We start from the raw sequence: 20966 nt of genomic DNA, 5'->3' as shown, positions 1-20966 counted from the left end.
ACCTGGTGCAGTGACAATTGTTTCTATGGGCACCTGGATAGATTTTGACTCATCTCACAACTCTGATGATGTGTGTTGTTACTAACTCAGAAAAAACAGGTGATGGGCAATCCGTGCTGGATCGTGTGATTTCTCTCACCTCCCCTGATGAGTGGTAAGGACAGGACTGCCGGGCTTGATACACGGCCTCCAAAAATCTCTGAGGGAAATGGCAAGCTAAGATTACCTTAAAGTTAGTAGAATGGGCTGGCATGTGATAACCAGGGTCTTGTAATGGGTTGGGAGCTGGGGAGGTAAAAGGAACAATAATAGCTTCATCAGCATTGTGTGACATAGCGAGAGTGTGGGGATATACAACTGGGAAGCATCTGGACCACTTCACAGTCTGTATTCCTCTTCATGCTTCCTCTCTGTACTTCTGCTTCTCGGCCAGCTATTCCTTGTCCTAGTGTTGTTGATTTATGACACAGCTACACTTCTCACAGCAAAGCCTGTGACCGGGCTATGCAGAGGAGCCAATTGACAGCTCCTGTGCAGACTCCCGTCCCTGGGGACTGTGCTGAAGACTCTGCTCTACTTTGAGCTGGGCTATATCGTGTCATGGCACAGTGATTGTGTGCTGTGTGACAGCACATGTCACGGTGGCAGGTTTCAGTGGGTGGTCTGGTAAAGGTGGACTGTTCATAGCCAGAGAGAGAAGCCAGCCCAAATGTGCAGACTGTGAATGCCTGATGGATCTATAACAAGAAGCATTGCTGCATCCAAACTGGGGAAAGATATTACTGAACAGGTTTGCCTCTTCTACTAGGCTGTCACTTCTGCTGTCAGTCATGCTTTTTTGCTTTTCTTGTTTCCTAATTGCCCAGTCTCATTTAAAGGTGTATTGAAACAGCTTTTCTCTTATGACCAGAAGAACCTGAAGAACTACAGTTTGTAGTAGACCTAAAGGAGAAGCCAGTTACACTGTCAAAATTGGAATTTCACCAATTTTGCCAGTTGCAGGATGTTGACCTGTGATAACACGTGTGGGACAAACGTGTTTCTTGCTGAGGTCTGTAAGTTCCCAGTCAAGCAGTGAGCACATGGTAAAACTGGGTGAGAATAGGTCAGGACAAAGGCAGAATGCTACCCAACTGCCTGCTCCTCCTGCTCTCCTCCTGAAAGTCAACTGTGGCAACAGATCTTTCCATCTCCAGAGTATATTTTTCTGATCTTGTCCCCTCCTTCCTTCTTCTGTCCCTCTGGGAGAAGCACTACAGCCCTGCCTAAAGAGTAATAGCAAAGAGAGAACTGTTTGGGAGTACCTACAAGATGTCACAGCTTCTGGATAGTAATCTTTGAAAATACCACAATGTCCTAAGCACTGCTGTTTCTGTAATATTGACATGGTGAATGTTGGTCCACGCACGTGGAGTGAATGAATGATGAATTTCTAACAACCGATGAGTTTCTCTTGACATCATCACCCATTTACATCTGGTGTCTGAAAGCTCCCACTGCAGCAGAACATAGATTTTTGTCTTCTAGCCAAGAGCTGGAAAGCTTTCAGCTGAAAAACAAAAATCTATATACTGTAAGTGAGCGGCCATTTTCCTCTGTTCTCACTCCTACCCAACTTGTGTCAGAATTTCCAGCTCTTTGATGTAATCTCACTTCGTCTGTGTTTTGCCTCGAACTGTGGTAAAATTCCTCCTCCTCCTGCTGCCTGTAAGCCTCTGCAAATTAATAACCTGTAGCTCTCCCATTGCAAAAAAGAGCAAAGGGACTTTCCCAACAACCCCAGCCCAGCAGTTCCCTTGCTATAAGAAAATCCCCAGCACAGGAAAAGTCAAATCTTCTGGTGTCAGCACCCTTCATACATCAAGAAAGAAAAAACTTAGGAGAGGGTCTGATCAGCGTGTATTATTTTGGATCCTCCTTCATTGACTGTTACTCCATGGTTGCCTTTAAGAGTTGCTTTGACATCCCTGGGACTGGAGCCAGAATGGAATGAATCAGAAAATACTGGAACCATGCATAATGGGCTCCTTGTCAGCCACTTTCTGCTAAAGTCAGCAGAACCTGAGCATGCCAGAGAACTGGGGGCTAAATGGGAAGGAAATTGCTAGCACAGATGTTTAATGTGTGGTTGCAAATAGCAACCTCCTCCCTTTTGTGTAACTCAGACCATAAAGAATACTGGGATGAGCATCATTCAAGAGCATCTCATTCTTGAGTGATGCTGGACCCGGGAGATATGGTGATAGAGCGATAGTGTAAGTTGTAATTGCTCCATTTTTATTTGAATAAAACCTATTGATCCAGGGAAAAGCATACCCCAAACCTCAAGAGGAAGGAGCTGGCTTTAAATAATTCAGAGCATTCAACACTTTCTTTTTCTCTTTCAAGTAATGGGGCCAAATTCAGTTCTGACCTGCCTCCAATAGCTTGAAGAGAATTAAACCATTACTGTCATGTATTATTTGTGTGTTTGGCACTGTACAAGACACACCAGGAATGTGTGTAATCCATTATGTTTCTGGACATAAGTCCTCTCTTTGAATTCAAGTGCCTGAAGTTAAGCACTGGCTGCGATGTCACCTACAGAATAATGTCTTGAGAATCCTGAGCAATAACGTTGTTATGTGCTTAGGGCTTCATTTTAAAGGATCTGAGCTTGCATTCATTGCTGTAGTTGAAAATTATGTGATAGTCCCCTGACAAAGCAAAAGAGATTTTCTGGAGCAATTTTTGATCAACAGAGGATTTCTTAATTATCTCTTTATTTAGCAAGCCATTCTGCAGCAGGTCAGCATATGCTGAGGTTTGTTGGTCAAAGGGTATTGCTGGCTATTTCCCCCTTCCACCTCTTATGCCCTCTCATGAATATGGAGAATGTAGTAGTCCTTGATAAGAAAGAGCACGCCTGACTTTGATAAAAGACTTGCTGCAGTCTACAAATCTGATACAATCTAGTGCAGTCCTCTGCAGTACACTAAATGGCAGCAGAAACCTCAGAGCAAGCAAACTACCCCGCATGTCCCCTTCACAGGGGGCTGTATTTTATACGTACTCTAGGCAGATGCTATTCAGTGCAGGAGCTCGAGCTTCCTCAGCTTATCAGGTAAATAATGTGCATTATGGATTTATTAAGTGGGTTTTGGTTGGTTTTTTTTTTTCCTATGCCCAGAATGTTGATGAATGTACGAAATATCTGTCCGCTAGTTTCCAGCATTAAATGTCATTCCACAGAGATCACCTCTAGCCAAAGGCCTTGGCATGCAAGCAAGTTTCTTTGTTACAGAGATGATGTCTGTGTGTGCATTTGAAAATTTCTTTAGATTTGTAGAAGGATTTGGCAGTTCACAAAAATTAAATAGCTCCATAAAGACCCTTCGGACAAAGTTAGCCAGATGCATATGCTTTTCAGCACATTTAACATATATTAACAACGTTATCCTGGGTTTTTTGTTTCTACAGCCAAAACACCCCAATCCTGACTGGCGCTACTCTGCATCCCTAAGGGCAGGAATGCAAAGGTAGGTATGGTGTTTCCCTACGCGAAGGAGAATTCTGTCTTTGTCCTCTGTGAAAAGGACAAAGCTGCCTGGCTCCTCTGATGCCCTAGACTGGTGATATCTGTACGCTGAGATGGAAAGCACCTGAGTTCTGCTGCTCTCACTTCCAATCTCCACGTGTTACAGATTCAGTCTGACTACATCTTATGCTTATTATACTACCATAGATCTGTGCTTTTTTTGTGTTTACCTCCTGCCTTTTTATACATTGACTGTCAAGGCATAATTGCTCCAATTATTGAATTATTTAACTGTGATTATACGCTTTGTATTTACTTTAAGCTCCCTGTAATCATCTATGCTGATATGTTTCAGTAGACTCTGCAGCATTGATGCGTTTTCCATCTTCATGTCTCTCATTACCATAAAAGTATGTTGCTCCTACAGTTGGTTTATTAACCATGTGGTGCAATCAATCTGATTAAGACAGTTTAAAGGGCATTTTGAAAATATGAGACGGATTTTCAAAGAAGAAGTGAGGCTGCGTCCAAATGTCTGTAGACATCTTTGAAAGTCCTCTGCCTGGTATCACAAGCGGTCTCTGCTATAATTTGGTACTCAGTACACCTGGAAAAAAAAGAATTATGATAAAGGTGTTTTTGTAGAGCCTAAATAAAATAGTATCTTTGCTCTACCTTCCTGAGCGGATTAGAACACTTGTTATATATTCAGGTGTAATCTGACATGATTAGTAAGACTACCTTACAGGTTTAGATACAATTATAAGGCTGCAGTAGCTCCTAGTAGCACCACAAAGTGCAGGACGGTATGCTTTTCCCCAAATTATTGGTGCAATGGGACTGTAGTCATCACCTTTATCCATTATCCATAGGGCCAAAGAGTCTTCATAAGGCTGAAGTCCAAAACTCAGATTCAGCCTGTCCACCCCTGAAACTGTGCTGCATGTGGGCGAGGGCACAGTGTACCTCTCCAGCTGACTTTGGGCTGCTGTGTAAAAAGGAACCTAAACCTGAGGGACCACAAGGAAAGGAAGAAAGAGCAAGTTTGATTCTGTAGCCTGTTGGGCAAACCGATTTCTTGCTTTTATATTCCTGCTGGTTTTTTTCTTTAAATCCCTGACTGCTCATTGCAAAATGAATAAACGATCTGGGGAGCAGGATCCTGAAGCAGGAATTCTCTTGCCTACCTAAGCATCTTATCTACCCTTCCTCAGAGTCAGGCGTGCTCTTGTGTATTCCCGCCACGATCCTGTGGATTCGCATTCCTTTCTGTACAAAGTTCAAGATCTTGCCTGAATTTACTTGAACAATTAATGAAAAGTCAGAGCTCATTTAAAGCAATTCATCCCACAAGCAGGGGAGCTAAGGAAGCCTTTCTGGGAAATTGTATGTGTTCCTCTGTTCTCTCACATCAGCAACCCTCTTTCTTCCCTGAAATCTCAGGTTCTGAGCCTGTGTGACCTCTCATAGAATGACAGAATGGTTTGGATTGGAAGGGACCTCAAAGATCATTTGGTTCCAACCCCCCTGCCACAGGCAGGGACACCCTCCACTAGACCACGTTGCCCAAAGCCCCATCCAACCTGGCCTTGAACACTGCCAGGGATGGGGCTGCCACAACTTCCCAGAGCAACCTGTTCCAATGCCTCACCACCCTCGCAGTCCAGCTGATGATTTTTGTAAAGTGCTGGTTTTTTATAAAGCTTGTAGAAATTTGGTGTCCATAGGACCCTTGACATCTGTCACATTTGGTTGAAACTGCCCGTTAAGTTCAACTGGGAGTGTGGAAGGGAGCTGAGAAGCAGATGAGCAGAGACGAGTCACAGAATCCTGTTTCTCTAAGGAATTGCTCACAAATACGTGCCTAGTTTTGCATTAAAAGTAGCAGAGTTTTTCTTTTCCTTCCATTCGAGGTGGTGGATAATAGCAAAATTGGTGCTTTCAAGGCCAAGTGCTCACGATGTGCCACTGTAAAATTTGCTGCATTAGTTTCTGCATTTGAGAAAAATGTATTTCTCTTTCTGATTTGCTCATGAGAAGCATGCAGTAACCCAGGAAGGTGGGATCTGTTACAGTAGCACAACGACAGAAGCTCAGAACTAACTCCACCATTTTTTTTACCGTTTGCTTTAATGCTAATACATCATAACGGCAAAGAAGGTGTGTAACTTCCTTGTTAGCGACTTCCAGTCAATGAAAGCAAAGTGTCCTGCAGGTATGTTTCTTTTATAAATTATGCCACAAATGTGTTTTAGTAAATAATCAAAGATAACTTTTGCAAGTCAAACTAGCTAGTCCTCCAGTGCTCCAGCAGAATTTGTTAGCATCATGCAATACTATAGTAGTAGTTGCAGAGCGCCAAACAGTTATGAACTTTGAAGAGCAGCAAGAAAGAGAAATGTTATAAAGCCCAGGGCAGAGGGGAACTGTATAATCTAACTATGATATATGCTTATGCAGTGCTGTGCATATGGAGGAGGCAGGAGTCCTACGTGGAGGACCAGGAGGGCCTGATCAGCAGTGGCCAACAGTCTCCAGTGCTACTCCAGGTAAGGGTGTGAAAATCCAGAATATATGGGAGGAACAAATGTTAACTGAAGTAGACTTCCTAATGCTTCCATCTTAGTTTTTCTTCTGTTTTGCTTCTCTGAGTAAAGTTCTTGTAAATTAGTCTGTGGAATCTAGATAGAGTGGAATAATAAAGCATAAAATACATCTTTTTCCTTACTCAGTCTCAGATGAGCACTGGAGATAAGAGCCGTTGATCTTTGGAGGTTATTGGTTTGTGTAATGCAAGGGCTTCAGTTCTGCTGTGTGTATTCAGATTCAAAATGCTTGGGACTAGACCTGATTTGCTTTTCGAAGGAGCAGTAGAACTGGGGTAGGAGCTTATCAGTTCTCCCTTTGTTATTTTTACAAACCCAGTAAGTCTCTTTGAATGTCTCGTTTTCTGTGGTGAAATCAAACCTACTTTTTTGCTAGCTATTTTCATTAACTAGTACAGGACGATGGAAACTAAACTATTATTTGCTTGTCAAAATAAATGACAAAAATACAATTTAGAATGTAGCTTCATTTACTCAGTCTGGCTGATGACATAACAGCAGTCAATAAGAATTGGCTTTAGGTCCTCACTGAGTTTGGAAAAGAAGATCACCTGTATCTTTTGCAGTGCAGGCAGTGAAATACTCTCATTTATAGTGTTGGAGCAGGAATAATATAGAGCGGTAGCAGAGCAGCCAGTCACTGGTGTGATCAACAGTTTCAGTCATGTCCAGACTAAGCTGTCAACTTAGTGGATGCCCTGTGTAGGGTTGTGAGCCCTGTATGACAGCTCTGCGAGCATCGTGAGTCCTCCAGAAATTCAAATGAGGAGTGCCGCTCATATCACAGAGGCAGGTCAAAGGCCGAGAAGTGGGGTCTCCAGCAGAAAAGATATGAGAGCTGCTTTAATACTTTTTGGTGCAAACCTTTCCTTTGGCTTAAAATGGGAATTTTACCTGGATAAAGGGCTGAGGAGATTTACAATCACAGTTACAACATATCCATGAATTAATGGTGCCCAGCAAAACCTGCAGTGGTGTTGCAGAAGTGTTGTCTGCAGAAACAGATTTGGAAATTAATGTAATATATAATGGGCCCCTAGGCTATAATTACCTGGGTTTTGTGTGCTCTTCCTTCTGTTGCAGTTTGTGCAGAAAGGCACAGCTTGTGCATGCTATGAAGGGCATGTAACCGTTGAGCTTGCATTTGAAAATGTCACCATAAGTACACTCTGACCTTTGCAAGGGGTTCCCTCAGGCTTTCAGCTGCACTAATCATCCTTGACTGAGCTCTTAGTGTATTACCTTATACCAAATTCAGTATGGATGCAAATATTCACCCAGATGTTTGCTTGCTGGTAATGCAGATTTCAAAGTACCTGAATATAACTGCAAAGGTAGAATGGTCCTGTCTTCTGAGGCGGTCCATTGGTATTTGGGTCCCAGAGCCCTGTTCCACTATCTGGGCTCTTCCCTCCTATTCTTTTTGGGTCTTACCATTTTAGACTCACTTTGGGAACCTGAACATCTCTTTGTTTGAGGAGCAGCACTAACCCTTGGGTCTTATTGCTCTTTCCCTCTATGACCATGCAATAAGGCACTTGTGCAATTAATGCATCCCTGTCACACCTGCTGCTCTGGAAGTGGGTGGCTTTGTAAGGTGGAGAAAACTGTAAGGCATAGTGAGAGGAGAAACTGGCAGGAAGCCCTGGGCAGCCAGAGAGGTGAGAGTCCAAGTGCCAAGGCTCTTCACTCTGGTCCTTGGATGGAGCATTGTACATCATTGCTTCTCTGTGGGTTTTATTTCTAGGTAATGTATTCAAGAAATACCTTCAGCAACAAGAAACTTTTCTGCCATACAGGAAAATGTGACTAATTAAAACGACATTATGAAATACCACACTAGTTACAGCTGCCTTTAAATCCAATTTTTGTGAATCAGGTTCCTTGTAAATGAATATTTTTTCCTGCACAATGAAGACTGTTGGTTTGGGGTTTTTTTGGTCCACTCCCAAGGGATTAGTGACCCTGACATAATATTAATTAGCCCTTTTTTTAAGTGGGTTTCAGGTAATATTCTTCTCCACTCTTTGTAAGCAAAAGCTACAGATATCCCTGGTTCTTAATAGCAAACAGGTGATTCATAGGGAAATCTCAGTTAGGAGATTTAATGATTGTGTTAATTCTCATAGATTGAGTACATCATCATGCATCACATTTTCAGCAATTTACTACCACTGTTTTAGAATCCTATCTGCAGTTTCCCACAAATATCTCTTTCAATGCTTCTTTCTCTTTATGGCTTAGGTTCAAGACCTGTAATATTTTTCATCAGGTTAATATACACACCTGGTGCTTTTCAGAAGAGATTCAACTCATGGTGGTCAATCGCAGTCGATTGACTCAGCAAATGCATTTGCTTCTGACAACATTTGCGTATGAGTGGAGTGCACCTGTGTCTAGAGAAACTCTGAGATAAGCTATTTGTTATCTCTGTTATCATAGAATCATAGACTGGTTTGGGGTGGAAGGGATCTTAAAGCCCATGTAGTTCCACCCCTTCTGCCTTGGGCAGGGACACCCTCCACTAGCCCAGGTTGCCCAAAGCCCCATCCAACCTGGCCTTGAACACTGCCAGGGAGCCAGGGGCAGCCACAGCTTCTCTGGGCAACCTGTGCCAGGGCCTCAGCACCTTCATAGAGAAGATTTTTTTTTCCTAATATCTAAATCAGCATACTGTGTTCTGATTACTAGAAACCATTTCCAAGCCTGTTCTGTGCTCACATTCTCCATGTAGTTGTTATAGTCAATTGATTAATCCCAGTCAGTTTGTCACTAAACCATTCATTTAATTTAACAGTCCCCAAAAGCCACGGATAAGATGCCTCACAGAGACAGATTCAGAGAGTTAATCAATGAGAGCATTCAAAGATGATGTCATAGGAACACTTTAAGAAGGATGAACAAGTCAAGTGTTAAATCAGTAAATCCTTAATTCCTAATGCATAGCTGTACTCAAACATCACATGATGTTTCATCAAATATGTGTTGTCCAAGCAAAACCTGGTCCTCATTTGACTGACAGCACTCCTCCTGACGTTATTGCATGTTTCACTTATGCAGGGAAAATCTCATTCTGGCATTTTTTTAATCGTCTTTGCATTTTCTTATGCACCAGTCCAATAGTTTGTAGGTTTGTACTCAGGATACTTCCAAGTGAAATGGAGCAAGAAGGCTCAAACTCCCTCTGGGTAGAGCATAGCATTGGGTTTAGCTTGCTCTAGCATCTCATTTGTCCCTCACATGCTATATTGTGAGTCCAGGAAATGCAGACAGATTTCTGGTTTCTGCTCTATGTCCTTCGACAGATTTGGCAATTGTATCAGAGTTTCTGTAGGTGACCACTAATCTGAGCAAACTTGATTTTCTGGATGCCTAACTTGAAATAATTGGAGCTTGATTTGTGGAAATGGTGGAAACTAAGAGGAACAGAAACTTTGCTTTAAACATACAGCACTGAGGATTGCTGAATAAATCAGACCTATGCATAATTCAGAGCTTAGAATTAGTGGGCATTAGACAAATCTGTGTGCTCCAGGTTCCAATCTACAAAACAGAGCTGGTAATGCAAGCGCTTCACAAAAACAGTTTAAAGATGCTTTCATAGCACATGTAAGACTCGGGAGAAGGATAAGGTTTGTGATGAGAAACAGCTACAAAGAATTTTAAATCCTGTATTCAATGTAGGCTTCATATGTGTGCAGTAAATAAGGCACTGGGCCATGCACTGCGTATATAGAGGGGAGAAAATACTTCTATTCAGACAACTCTGTAAATAAAAGAGGAAGGGACCTCATGAAAAACTCTGCATCTGAAATTTGGAAGCATGTAGGTGAGGACCGTGGGCGAAATACTGGCATCTCTGAAGTCTGTGGCAAATAGCCCACGCACTTCAAGGAGGCTCGGTTTTCAGTGTCTAGCTTTATGAATCTGCACAAGGGACTGAATTAAGATTGCACAGGCAAAAGCCATCCTAAAATATGCTAATATTATGCTTCTGATTTTGTCGTGATAACATTCTTCTAAGTATATCTGTCATTTTTGTTTCCTTTTCCCAGGTAATTAGCTGGGGAAGAGAGGTGGTAGCCTTGTTTTTTAAAGCACTCTTATGAAAAAAGTAATTATATTGTGTGAGAATCTAGTGACCTCAACATGGGCAGTCCTCCATGCGTGACATTCAGAGTGCATATGTTTATCCCTTGAACCAGCCAAGTAAACAGCAGTAGTAATATTGGCTGCTATTCCTTAAGGGAAATAAGCAGGAGAGACAGGTTAGCTGTAGGTTTCATTGCTACTTGAAAAGGTAGGTGAATATTATAACTAGGAAACCCAGGGGTCAGCTCTGGGTCTGAAGAGGACTGTATGTGCTATATATGCACTTTTTTTTTTTAAATGTATATGTATATATGTATCTAGATATATAAAATCTTTATACAAACATGTATAGCTCTTTGTGTCCCATCACCCAAGTCTGACTCTTTCAACGTTTATCCTCTGAAGTTTGTGTCTATCACAGCTTTCCTCTCTTTATTCAGTTTTTCCTACTGTTCCTTACCTCCTGCCTAACTGTGAGCTTTTTACACATGCCATGCTAGTTAGGGATATTCCATGCCCATATACTCTCAGACTGTCCTGGTTTTATGCTGGGAACTACAGTTGCTCTGGAATAGATTTCTGTTGCTCTCAGAGGATGGTTCCTGCTGCAGTCAGCTGGAATGCAGAAGAGGTCCAGTGATGGGGCATGGGCTGTAGAATAAGTGATGAATACTGAAAATTAAATGAGAAGCAACTATAAATATGGCAAATAAGCAAATCTGAAAGGTAAAGTCAGTCTTCCTTGTAAGTTTTGTACTGCTGGTTTGGGGTAGAGCGTTAACTGTGTGATGGAATGACCGTGGGGAAGCTGTGAAGAAAGGAAAGGGGATGCTTGCATGGATTTCAATAAAAATGTCCAAGAATGCCTTGATAGGAGAATAAATTATTATAATTATCTAGTGTTATTGTGGCACGCACAATTCAGTGTTTCACAGCCTAATTTGTATGTCAAGCAAGTAAATCCTACTTGAATAAGAACATTTTGTCAGAAAGAGACACTTTCTTCCAACGGAACATTATGAGAATGGCCCAGATGAGAGATGGAGCATTGGTGTAAGCAGGAAAGACTTGAGCAATCTAAGGACATGAGGGGGGGCCACCAGTAAAAATCTTGGAATTGGAAGGTGAGCACAGAGGATCTGGTAGAGAGAAACAATTGGAAAAGGATGCTAGAAGATCTACAGGAGGCAGATAGTGCTGGGAATGGCACGGTCTAGGCTCTTAAGTGACTACTGAGCACAGGTCACTGGAAAGAAGATTGGCACACTGAGACTGGGTAATAGATTGTCATGAGGGGACAGAAAGCCACACTGAAGTTAGTTGTTCTTTCATGGAATAATCATTTGATCTCTCTGCGTCTTTGAGTCCATTTAACATCAGCACAGAAGGGAATGAATGATTTTTTTTTTTTAAATTTGACTCTCTTACTGTTGCAACAGACACTGTTCTTGAAATTCAGCAGGCATAAGAGCCCAGTAAAAGCTGACCACAATACTGTCACAAGGCTCTTGGCTTCTGAAGCATTTTTCTAAAAACTAAAGAGAAAGAGCTTAAGAAAATAAATGAGTGCTATAAGACCTCAGGTATGACATATTTCATATGATTTAGCTTTACATTGCGGTTGTAAATGCAGAACAATTTCTTAAATGTCAGTGAGTTTCTATTCACCTTCTTCAAATGACCTTCCTTAGCTACAGAAAAAGGGGCTAATTAAGACTTGTCAAGCAGTCACTTCAAAGAATGTGCAGGGGCCAAAAGTGCTGCTGCTTTGAGACTGTTAAAGGTTAATTTACAAATAAAGACACAGAACATTGGTCTGGCTTAGCTTTAGCAGGCCATTGATTAAAGCTGTAAAAGATAATAACTAATTAGCAGCCCAGAATACAAAACTGGGATCTTGGTTTGTGGCAGAGTGTTGCAGCTGTTTAAAATGGAAGAAGCTAGGAAATGCAGCTATGCACATCTGTATCCTCTATTTTTATTTTAATTAATAACGAATTTTCTATGAAATGTCATTATTCCAACTTTCAAAACCAGATATACCTACCTGTCAAAATACCAGCTCTAAGAACTATACCAAAGTGGCCTAAGAACCACTGTGATAATATGTGTAAAATTTTTAAAGGAGAAAATAGGGAAAATACAGAACAGCAAAGTTATTCATGTTTGTTGTGAAAATTAGTCTTCAAATCAGTGATATAATAAATCCCCAAAATGAAGGTCATAAGCAGTTTAATGAGTTCCTAAGCCTACATAGTAAAGTATCATAGAGATTCAGTTCACAACCTCTTGTAATCGTGGCAAAAATCATACCCATAAAGCATACTAAAATCATTATTTAAAGCTGCAATATCTCTACCAGCTCATTAGAGTCCGGAGAAGGAAATCATGCCAGCTTTCTCATGTAGATGGAGAGCAATGACACTATACTGAAATAGAAATAATCTGCAAGGACCATATGAGGCTAAATCTCTTCCTTTTATCTCATGTTTTGACCTTGGTCATTGAAGTCTCAAGTTAATTCCACCTAGCTGCACCGTGATGCACGGTCCTCAGTTTTGCCCCTCGCTCCCAGTACACTTTACTCTCAGGATACTCCCTCTATACTTCCAGCTCTTCTGCTTTCCACTTCTGTTTCCTCCATTTTTGACACGTCCCTGTTACCTATCTGGTTCGCCAAGTATGCACCACTCTCTTCCCTATTTCTCTTCAAAACTTGTTTATTCCTTTCATCTAATGGCTCTGGTCTCTTCCTGCTCATCTGTCCACTCTGTCTTCCCTCTGTATTGTTATTCCAGGAATGCCGAAATGTAGATCACTGGCTTGGCCACACATCACCTTTTCCATATTTCATACTGAATAAGAATTTTCTGTGATAAATGCTTCTCATTTCTGACAGCCTGATGGAAGCTGGAGAGGGCTGAGAATTTCAGATGCTGCTTGGGCTGAAGAAAAGCATTTTGAAATCAGAAAGATTTTTCAAAAGAACATGTCAAAATATAAATACTTTTACGACAGATGCAGCTTGACATACTGATTATTATTTTTTAAAAGCTGATGACTGTTCTGACCAGGAACTCGTCTGCTTCACCACATGCAAACTATAGTTGAACCAGGAGTTTGGGCTTTTGGTATTTGCAGCCAGAACTAGGTAAATGAATAGGTTAGTTTAGATTTTTGTTCAGCTGAGTAGGCAAAGAAAAGAGGGGAAGACAGATTATATTACAGAAACTGCAGTCATGATTTGCCTACTGTTAAATTTACTTCCTGTTATTTTTGTTATTTCCTCTTAGCTCCAAAACACCCATGACTGACCTGAAATACCATTTGTGATGTTTATCACGGGGTCCATTATTTTTCAGTGGAGTGTACCAAGTAAATTAGATGATATGGATGAGAGATTTAATAGTGTGTGATACCTTAATCCTTGAAGATTCAGTGTAAGGGGAAAAAAAAGGAGTCATCAGAATTTGAAAAAGGCTAATGCTGGAAACTTCAAAGTTGTGTGGTCTGTTTGCCTTGATATAGTTGACTAAGACTTTGGTTTCATTTTGTCTATGAAAGAAAATGATCTTGGAAAAGCTTATGTCTACATATACCGTGGAGAATTCTTGATTCCACGTGCTGTGAAGATTTGTGAGAGGAATTAACCTTTCTCATTAGTCCCAGGCAAATGCAGAATGCATTTGTGCCTCTTGTCGTTTAGCCAAGTCCCTGTGCATGTCCCTTCCATTTAGATTAGGGCCACGTTTGTCCCCTGACTGGAGACAGTTGCTGAATTTGCCAAAGTGGAGATGACCGCTTCCAACCTCTGATCTCCATGTGGGGTGATTGTTCTAATGCAGACTTCTTGAAGGTTCATGTAGGACTGATAGCTCCAGCTGAAGTATGAATAACACAAGAGACCTGGAACATTTCTAAAACCTGGAACAAAATAAGAGGAGTAAGAACAAAAGGCTAGTGGTTTTCTGTGACTGAGTAATATGAAGCAGGTCTTCCCAAGCCGTGGACAAAAGTTGCTGCAGCTCAAGACTTTCTCATTTTAAGGAGCGATAAAGCAAGAGATTTTTCACAAGCAGTTTAGCTGGCTATAATTTCTATACTTAGGTGCTAGGAGAAAGTTTAATGACAATAAGTCCTTGTCTACTTAATTAATTCTTTTCTATAATAATCTCTTGGCTTCTTCAAAATGGAAGTTAACAGCTGCACCTAAAACAGTGTTTCTCATTTGGTAGTTGTTACTAACTCTACTCTTTGTTGTAAGAACAAAATAACATCTCTTCACATGTACCTGATTTTGATTGTGGGTAATTTGGTGATGTCTGTAATGGCCGATAATTCATTAACTCTTTTGAATGAAACACCAAAAACTCCAGCTAGTTTATTGGTTTTGCACCCTGATTAACCTACCATCTAGAAGTTAGACATACCCCAAATGATTCTGTAGCTGAGCAAAAAGCAGGGGGGACACACAACCCTTCTTACAAAAAAATAGATTTGCCGGATGATGTGATTGGTTCCTAGACATCTGGTGGAAAATTATTTTGTAAATAAGTCAGATTTTCAGATCTAAGTAACTTTTTCACTCGTCCGTTGCTCTAGTTATATGTTTCTTTGTGGTCTTGCTAACAATACCAGGGAGTTTGTCTTGCATGCCTACTGGTAATATTCTATAGCTACGGAGAAGACATGGATTTTGATTTCAACCTCTATTATTTTCTCAGAGGTTTCAATAAATACATAGAAAAATCAATCACTTGCAGCTGTACTACCTTGGGTTGTGATCTTGTCAGAACTTGTAAACTACACAAATTTTTCTCTGGTCAGTACTTCAGGGAATTGATGGTAATCAGATTGTTTCCACATGAGCTTACAGCTGCTTTATTTTCTCCCTGTTGTGCCTCCCTTTTATGTGTGTGTTTTGGGTGGTGGTTTTTTTTTTTTTCTTTTCTTTTCTTTTTCTCTTTCTCTGCTGCTGTGGGCTTAATTTTATTGGTTTTAGATTTTCTTAAAAGAGAATATACTCAAGTAAATGTTAAAACAACCTATGATATTCATGATCCCAGAGGAATTTCAACCCTGTTGTCTCTTGCAATATACAATTCACTATCTGATAGAAAACAGGTGGATAAAATAAGGCAGGTTCTGAGCAATTCTAAGAAATTTTGATCTGGAATGTATTTATATTGCAAGTGAGGGAGGGAGAAAAGAGGGTGAGGGAGTACAGCCCACGCTGTGATATTACATCTTCCCCTAATGGATGTCTGCCTGTGTGCAGCACTTTGCTGTACACGAGGGTCATGGATGTATTTTTCATGGGTTTATTTTTGTAACTGGGCATTGCTTCAGCATCTGTTATTAATGTTGTAGTGTGGCAGTGCCTCTGAGGTCAGGTGGCACTACACAAAGCCCATACAAACAGCAAAAGACAAGCCTTGCCTTAAGGAATTTACCACTTAATGTGAGCTGGGCAGACAGAGTCTGGGAACACGAGGGAAAGGGGATGATCATTATCCTGCTTCAAAAAGGGAAAAACCCAAAGTGCAGAAAAATTAAAATTATTCTCACCACAGAGTGCTCTATGGTGATGCTGAGGATGGGATCAGCATCCACCTGGCCCAAAAAGCTCTCACTGCAGCAGAGGCGAGCGGAGAATAACAGGGCCGTGAGCCCATTTTGGGGCTGTCCTTCCCCGCTCCTCTCCAGCCTGCTGAGCCAGAGAGAGCCCGTTAGGTCAGGGCTTCCCAAACGCTGTGTGATTATTGTTTCAGCCTTCACGTTTCACTGCGGTGCTTGCAGGCCCTTTGCCTGCAGTGTCAGCCTTTAGCAGCTCACAGTCCCTGCTTTTAAAGAGGCAGGCAGAGGCCGCTTCCCATTCCCTTGTTTCTCTCTTTTGCACCCCTCTGATCTCTTTGCCATACCCTTGCTTTGGTGGGACTGCCAGAATGGAACCAGGCTGCACAAAGCAGAGAAAGCAGTACTGCAATACTGTGCGTATTTTTCCAGCACACATTCTGACTATTTATGTAACGCTGACCTAGAGATGCTGAATTTACTTTGAGAGCTAAACTCTGAACTCATTCGGTTGTTGCTTTTATGCACTCAGAGGGTGTAATGAGAGATGTAAAACAGTAATAGCAGCACGCAAAGGCATCCCCTTCATTATGGGGATTTAATTTTCAGAAAATCAAGGCTCTGGCTGGGGAGGGAATGAATCTGAGTGCAGCTTCTCTGCTCTTGTCTTGTATAATTACAGTCACCCATCCCTAAAAGCATCCCCTCTTAGCATGCACACACAGCTAGCAAAATAAATGGGTTATTAGGATGGAAAAAACCCCCAGAAACCCTTTGTGGTCTTGTGGAAATTGTTTCTATGTGTTTATGTGGAGAAAAAATAGTGTGCTGCTTCTACATGCGCAGGTAGATAGAAGAGGTTCAGAGAAGGCAGGGGAGGCTCGGTGCAGCCTGCGGGACCTTGTGCGGAGCCCGCACGCCCCAGCTCGGCACACGGTGGCCAGGATCAGATACCAAGAGGCAACCAGAGCAAAACGATTAATAGCAGCAGTTCATCCCACAACAAATGCGATCAAGGAGGCTGGAGCTAGAACAGAATTCATTGGTAGTGGTTTGAAAATGATTAAATTGCTTCTATTTTGATCAAGATTGTTATTAGGAACAGAGCAAGTGCTTCATATGCTGTTAGTGGCCCAGTTCTGCCTTGTGCGTGCCTCCCATGGCTTGTTTTTTGGCTGTTAAGAAAAGGAGCTGTTGAAAAAGCAAGCAAGACTTGTCAACTGGCAAGCAAATCCTGTGCCGATGGATTCACAGACTCTCTTGGAGTGCGTGTGCTATCGTGTTGCATCGAGTGGTGTGGGATTTGAGGGGCTGCAAAGGGACTTCAGTCTCCATGTAAAGGTCAGATCTCAGGCAAATAATACTGAAGCAGACACAAGACAAGCTGCTGCCCGGGCTGGGAGTGGCGCTGATTAAATACCTAATTATGCAGCTAATCTCCTTAGGCTCACTTAGACAATTAATGGCAAGAAAGGTCCTCTGCCCTTCCCTCTTTGCATTTGTCCCTGTGGTTACTAGAGCAGACTGAGGGATTTTGCCTTTGGTTATACCTTCTTATCCTGTAATCACACCTCCTTGGCCTAGTGCCTGGTCCTGTGGATTGCTTATTCTAGCTAGGTTATTCAAACCTTGAAAAAGAAATACCTAGTTATTTCCAAGAGGCACACTCTGGTCATCAAGTAATTTCAGCAGGATTTTCACATTCAGATTTTTAATACATTGGGAGGCACTTGGAAATCAAGAAACCATAGACTGAGCTCAAAACCAATCAAGTTCTGAACCTTCTTTAGTTCTCTTGATTCAATTTTCTGATATTTTTGTTGCACATAATCACTTGAATATGGTAGCTGAGCTTATAGGAAGAATAGAATGTTGTAAGACTTAGAATAAAATTAGAGGGGTTTTGAACAAAGGCAGTGAGTGAAAAATGGCAAAACCATATCAAAAATATTATCATAATACTGAAAAATGCAGAAGGAACAATTCCTCCCCCAGGTTTCCTTCAAACACTGCCTGCAGACCTTCCAATACTGCTTTTGAGACACAAAATCCAAACTGGATTTTTCATTACCAAGGAATGCTACACATTTAACACATATCAGGATTTGCAGTTGCAAATTACATCCTCCTCCCTCCTGCTCTCAGTTTTTCACTGTCTCGTGCTGTATTACTTTTCCATGATCCTGTATCCTCCCAGGAACAAGAAGCTGTCATTTTAGTGGTAAATCAACTTGCATGCCTACAGTGGTGTTTAAGTGGTCATAATTAATAAGTGCAGTAACTGAATACTTTGTCCTCAGTGTTCACCATACCATTTCAAACGGCTCCCGTTGTCATCTCAGTATAAGCAGACAGACTGTAACGGCAAGCCGTTTCCTTTCCAAATGCCTGGAGTCAAATGTGTTCAGTCACATCAGGAGGATAAGCTGGCCCAAAGACGTAACCTGCAGCTGCAGCATGCCTAGACCATCAGCAGGAGCGTGGTCAGAGGAGGAGTGTGCTAGCACCACACTACTCATTAGGTTTCCAAGGGATTTGTTCTCTCTAGTTATCATGTATAATGTCATCTCTTCATGGCAAAAATTACCTGTTCTTGGTAGATTACTATCGTGCTGCAAATTTATGCTAAGCAGGTAGAATATCCCACATGCGTAGCTGGAAAGAGAAGAAATAAAATAAATGAATAACATCAGTGTCAGATTATCTACCTCAGTTATTCCCAGACTTCACTGCAGTTGGGAGAAATAAAGCACCATGATGAACATCACCTTTTGCTTTTAATTGAGTTTGTTTCCTGCGGGGCAAGAAAGGTTACAGAGGTTCACAAGGACCACACGTTCTGTGGTCCACTCTGGATCCCTGTCTTTACCCCTCCGAAGAGTGCAGGTGCAATTAGATAGTAAAACTGTTTTCAGCAGCAAAGTTTGGAGACAGAACAAAGCACGTTTCTGTTGTTCCACACGGTAAATCAGTATATCCATCTCAGTGTACAGACTTTCAAACTGCAGCTAAACCTACCTAGCAGACCCATTAATGGGAAAGAGAACTATTTACTTCTGGGTCGACAGGCAAAATAATTTGGTGATCCTAATCCAGTTCCCCACCGGCAATTTGCCACATCAGACAAAACACTATCACAACTGAAACTAATTGGCAGCCCTAGTAGGGAGGCCAGTGGGTCATGCCGACTAAATCCGTGCAGGTCAACTTCTGATCTTTTCTGAGGCATGTTGGCTAGACAGCATGATGGGAAGCTCGGAGCATTTCTGCCTGCTCAGTGGAAAATATATTCCCAGCCATGAATACTGATGTTTATTTCTTGATGCATTTTTATGACCCTTCAGATTATATGTCAAATACAATTTTAAAAGCTTAATCCGCATCAAGGTTTACAATTAACCTCCTTATTCTTGCCTGGTATTTTGCTTTTTGCCATTCCCAGATGGCAAGTGTTTGTAACAGACATTGTAGGAACTGCATTTGAGGCCTTTATAGCTATGATGTGAGGTCAGCTTTGGCTGGAGATCTTTGATGATAACTTCACTCAATCTGCAGGTCCTCCTTTTCATTTGTTCATTTCCCCTGATTAATTTGAATTAAATACTTGTTTAAGAATTCTTCATGGTTCCTTCATGTGGAGTAAAAAATCACCAGAGGATGGAATGCAGGTAAAAGTAAAATTTAGGTGTTCCTGCTTCATACTAATCTTCCAGGCAGCCTTAGAGTGCACTCCACTTGTGCATCGAAGGAGAGAAGGAGGCAGTTAAAGAATCACTTTGAGAAGAGCTGCAACAACCCTGTGTTAACTAGTGCTCAGTACAAAATCACTGCCAAGTTGCCCTGCAGAGTTGCTAGGAAACCAACATAAAAATAGCAGATTTATGCTGCTATTCACCTTTTTTTTTTTTTTTTTTGGTGATGGTTAAGCAATGTTGTGGAGGAAGGAAGGAGGAGGGAGGCTGCACAAACCAGAGTTTGGAGGAAGCACTAGGAAGCTCTGTCCTGATGTCTATAGTCCTACCTGTGTAGGACCAAGCTTGCTGCAAGTAATTTTAATTAAAAAAGAAAGAGTTAGTTTTCAACTTTAGGACAGCAGGATACTTCCCTGCTTTTACCCATTTCAAGATTCCAAGAAACATGGAGGCAGCTGGCAGGGAGGATAAGGAGGCTTGTAGGGTAGGGATACCACAGACTAAATGGGTGGAACTGCATCTTCAGAACAAAGGACTGTTGTGCTTGTAGAGAATCAACCTTGTGAAAACATGGTGGCAGAAAGAGGAAACAAGAACTGATCTTGTTGTAGAGTTGATGGTAACAATAATGAAGAGAAGAGGAAGATAAGGACTTTCATTATCTGAATAAGAAGAACACAAACAATGAAAGATACTATGTCCAAGAATAATGGAGCATTTGATAAGCGGGTTGAGAAGTATAATAATCCCCTGACAGAATGAATTCTTCTAAAATCTGGTATTTTTGAAGTATATTTATGAAGTAGAATATTAAATAGATATCTGCATCAAGAACATAGAACTCCAGCACTGGAGACACTGATTTCCAAAATTAGAGATGAGATACAGATGGGTTACGGCTACACTGTAACGACCTAGGCTATGCTCAGCGTGCACGGCTCCTCCATGGTTTGCTTATGCAGAGCCTCAGGTGTGAATTAAGCATTGCGACCACCAGTGAATCTGGCTTTGGGGCCACTCAAAAAAAAAAAAAAAATCAGGACCCCCCCCCCCAGATACAATATCAGAGAAATGTTCAGGTCTTCAGGAGACAGATCAACATTTGACCGCTGTGAACGCATGGCAAGCGTAGCATGTCAACATGTAAGAGACTAAGAATCAGCAAAAAAATGGAGGGTGGGTTTCTGGTTTAACTTTAGTCATGCGTGGTGTAAATGATAGCATCCCAGTTTGTCACACAAACTTGTGAGCTCACGCAAATTCTAGTGGAGAGAATTTACATGTTACATTTAGTTTGTCATTTCCCAGAGCAGGTAGCTAAAATAGATCAGGTGAATTATGTTCACCAAATTCCTTTTTCACTATTAGTCGAGCAGTCTGTCATGACAACTGGAAGTGACATCTGTGTCATAGACAGAGGCCAAAATGCATGGAGCCATGACTTCTGTGTTCTTAGTTAAGACTATAAGGACAAGCAGTGACACT

At 41.5% G+C, this 20966-nt stretch overlaps 1 protein-coding gene across 5 annotated transcripts in view; it reads left to right on the top strand.

Annotated features, from left to right (window-relative positions):
- LOC129212679 (protocadherin alpha-C2-like) overlaps positions 1–20966 on the top strand; it is a 132763-nt gene that overhangs the window by 90671 nt on the left and 21126 nt on the right. For all 5 annotated transcript variants that reach the window (XM_054841613.1, XM_054841614.1, XM_054841616.1 and 2 more), the window contains exons 2-3: positions 3460–3518; positions 5978–6066. In XM_054841613.1, the coding sequence (XP_054697588.1) occupies positions 3460–3518; positions 5978–6066 (148 nt within the window). The remainder of the gene's footprint in view (positions 1–3459; positions 3519–5977; positions 6067–20966) is intronic.

The sequence above is a fragment of the Grus americana genome, chromosome 14 (genome assembly GCF_028858705.1).
Source record: "Grus americana isolate bGruAme1 chromosome 14, bGruAme1.mat, whole genome shotgun sequence".
Taxonomy (NCBI): Eukaryota; Metazoa; Chordata; class Aves; order Gruiformes; family Gruidae; genus Grus; species Grus americana.
Note: the sequence above shows the minus strand (reverse complement) of the source record. Positions and strands in the feature narration are given on the sequence as shown.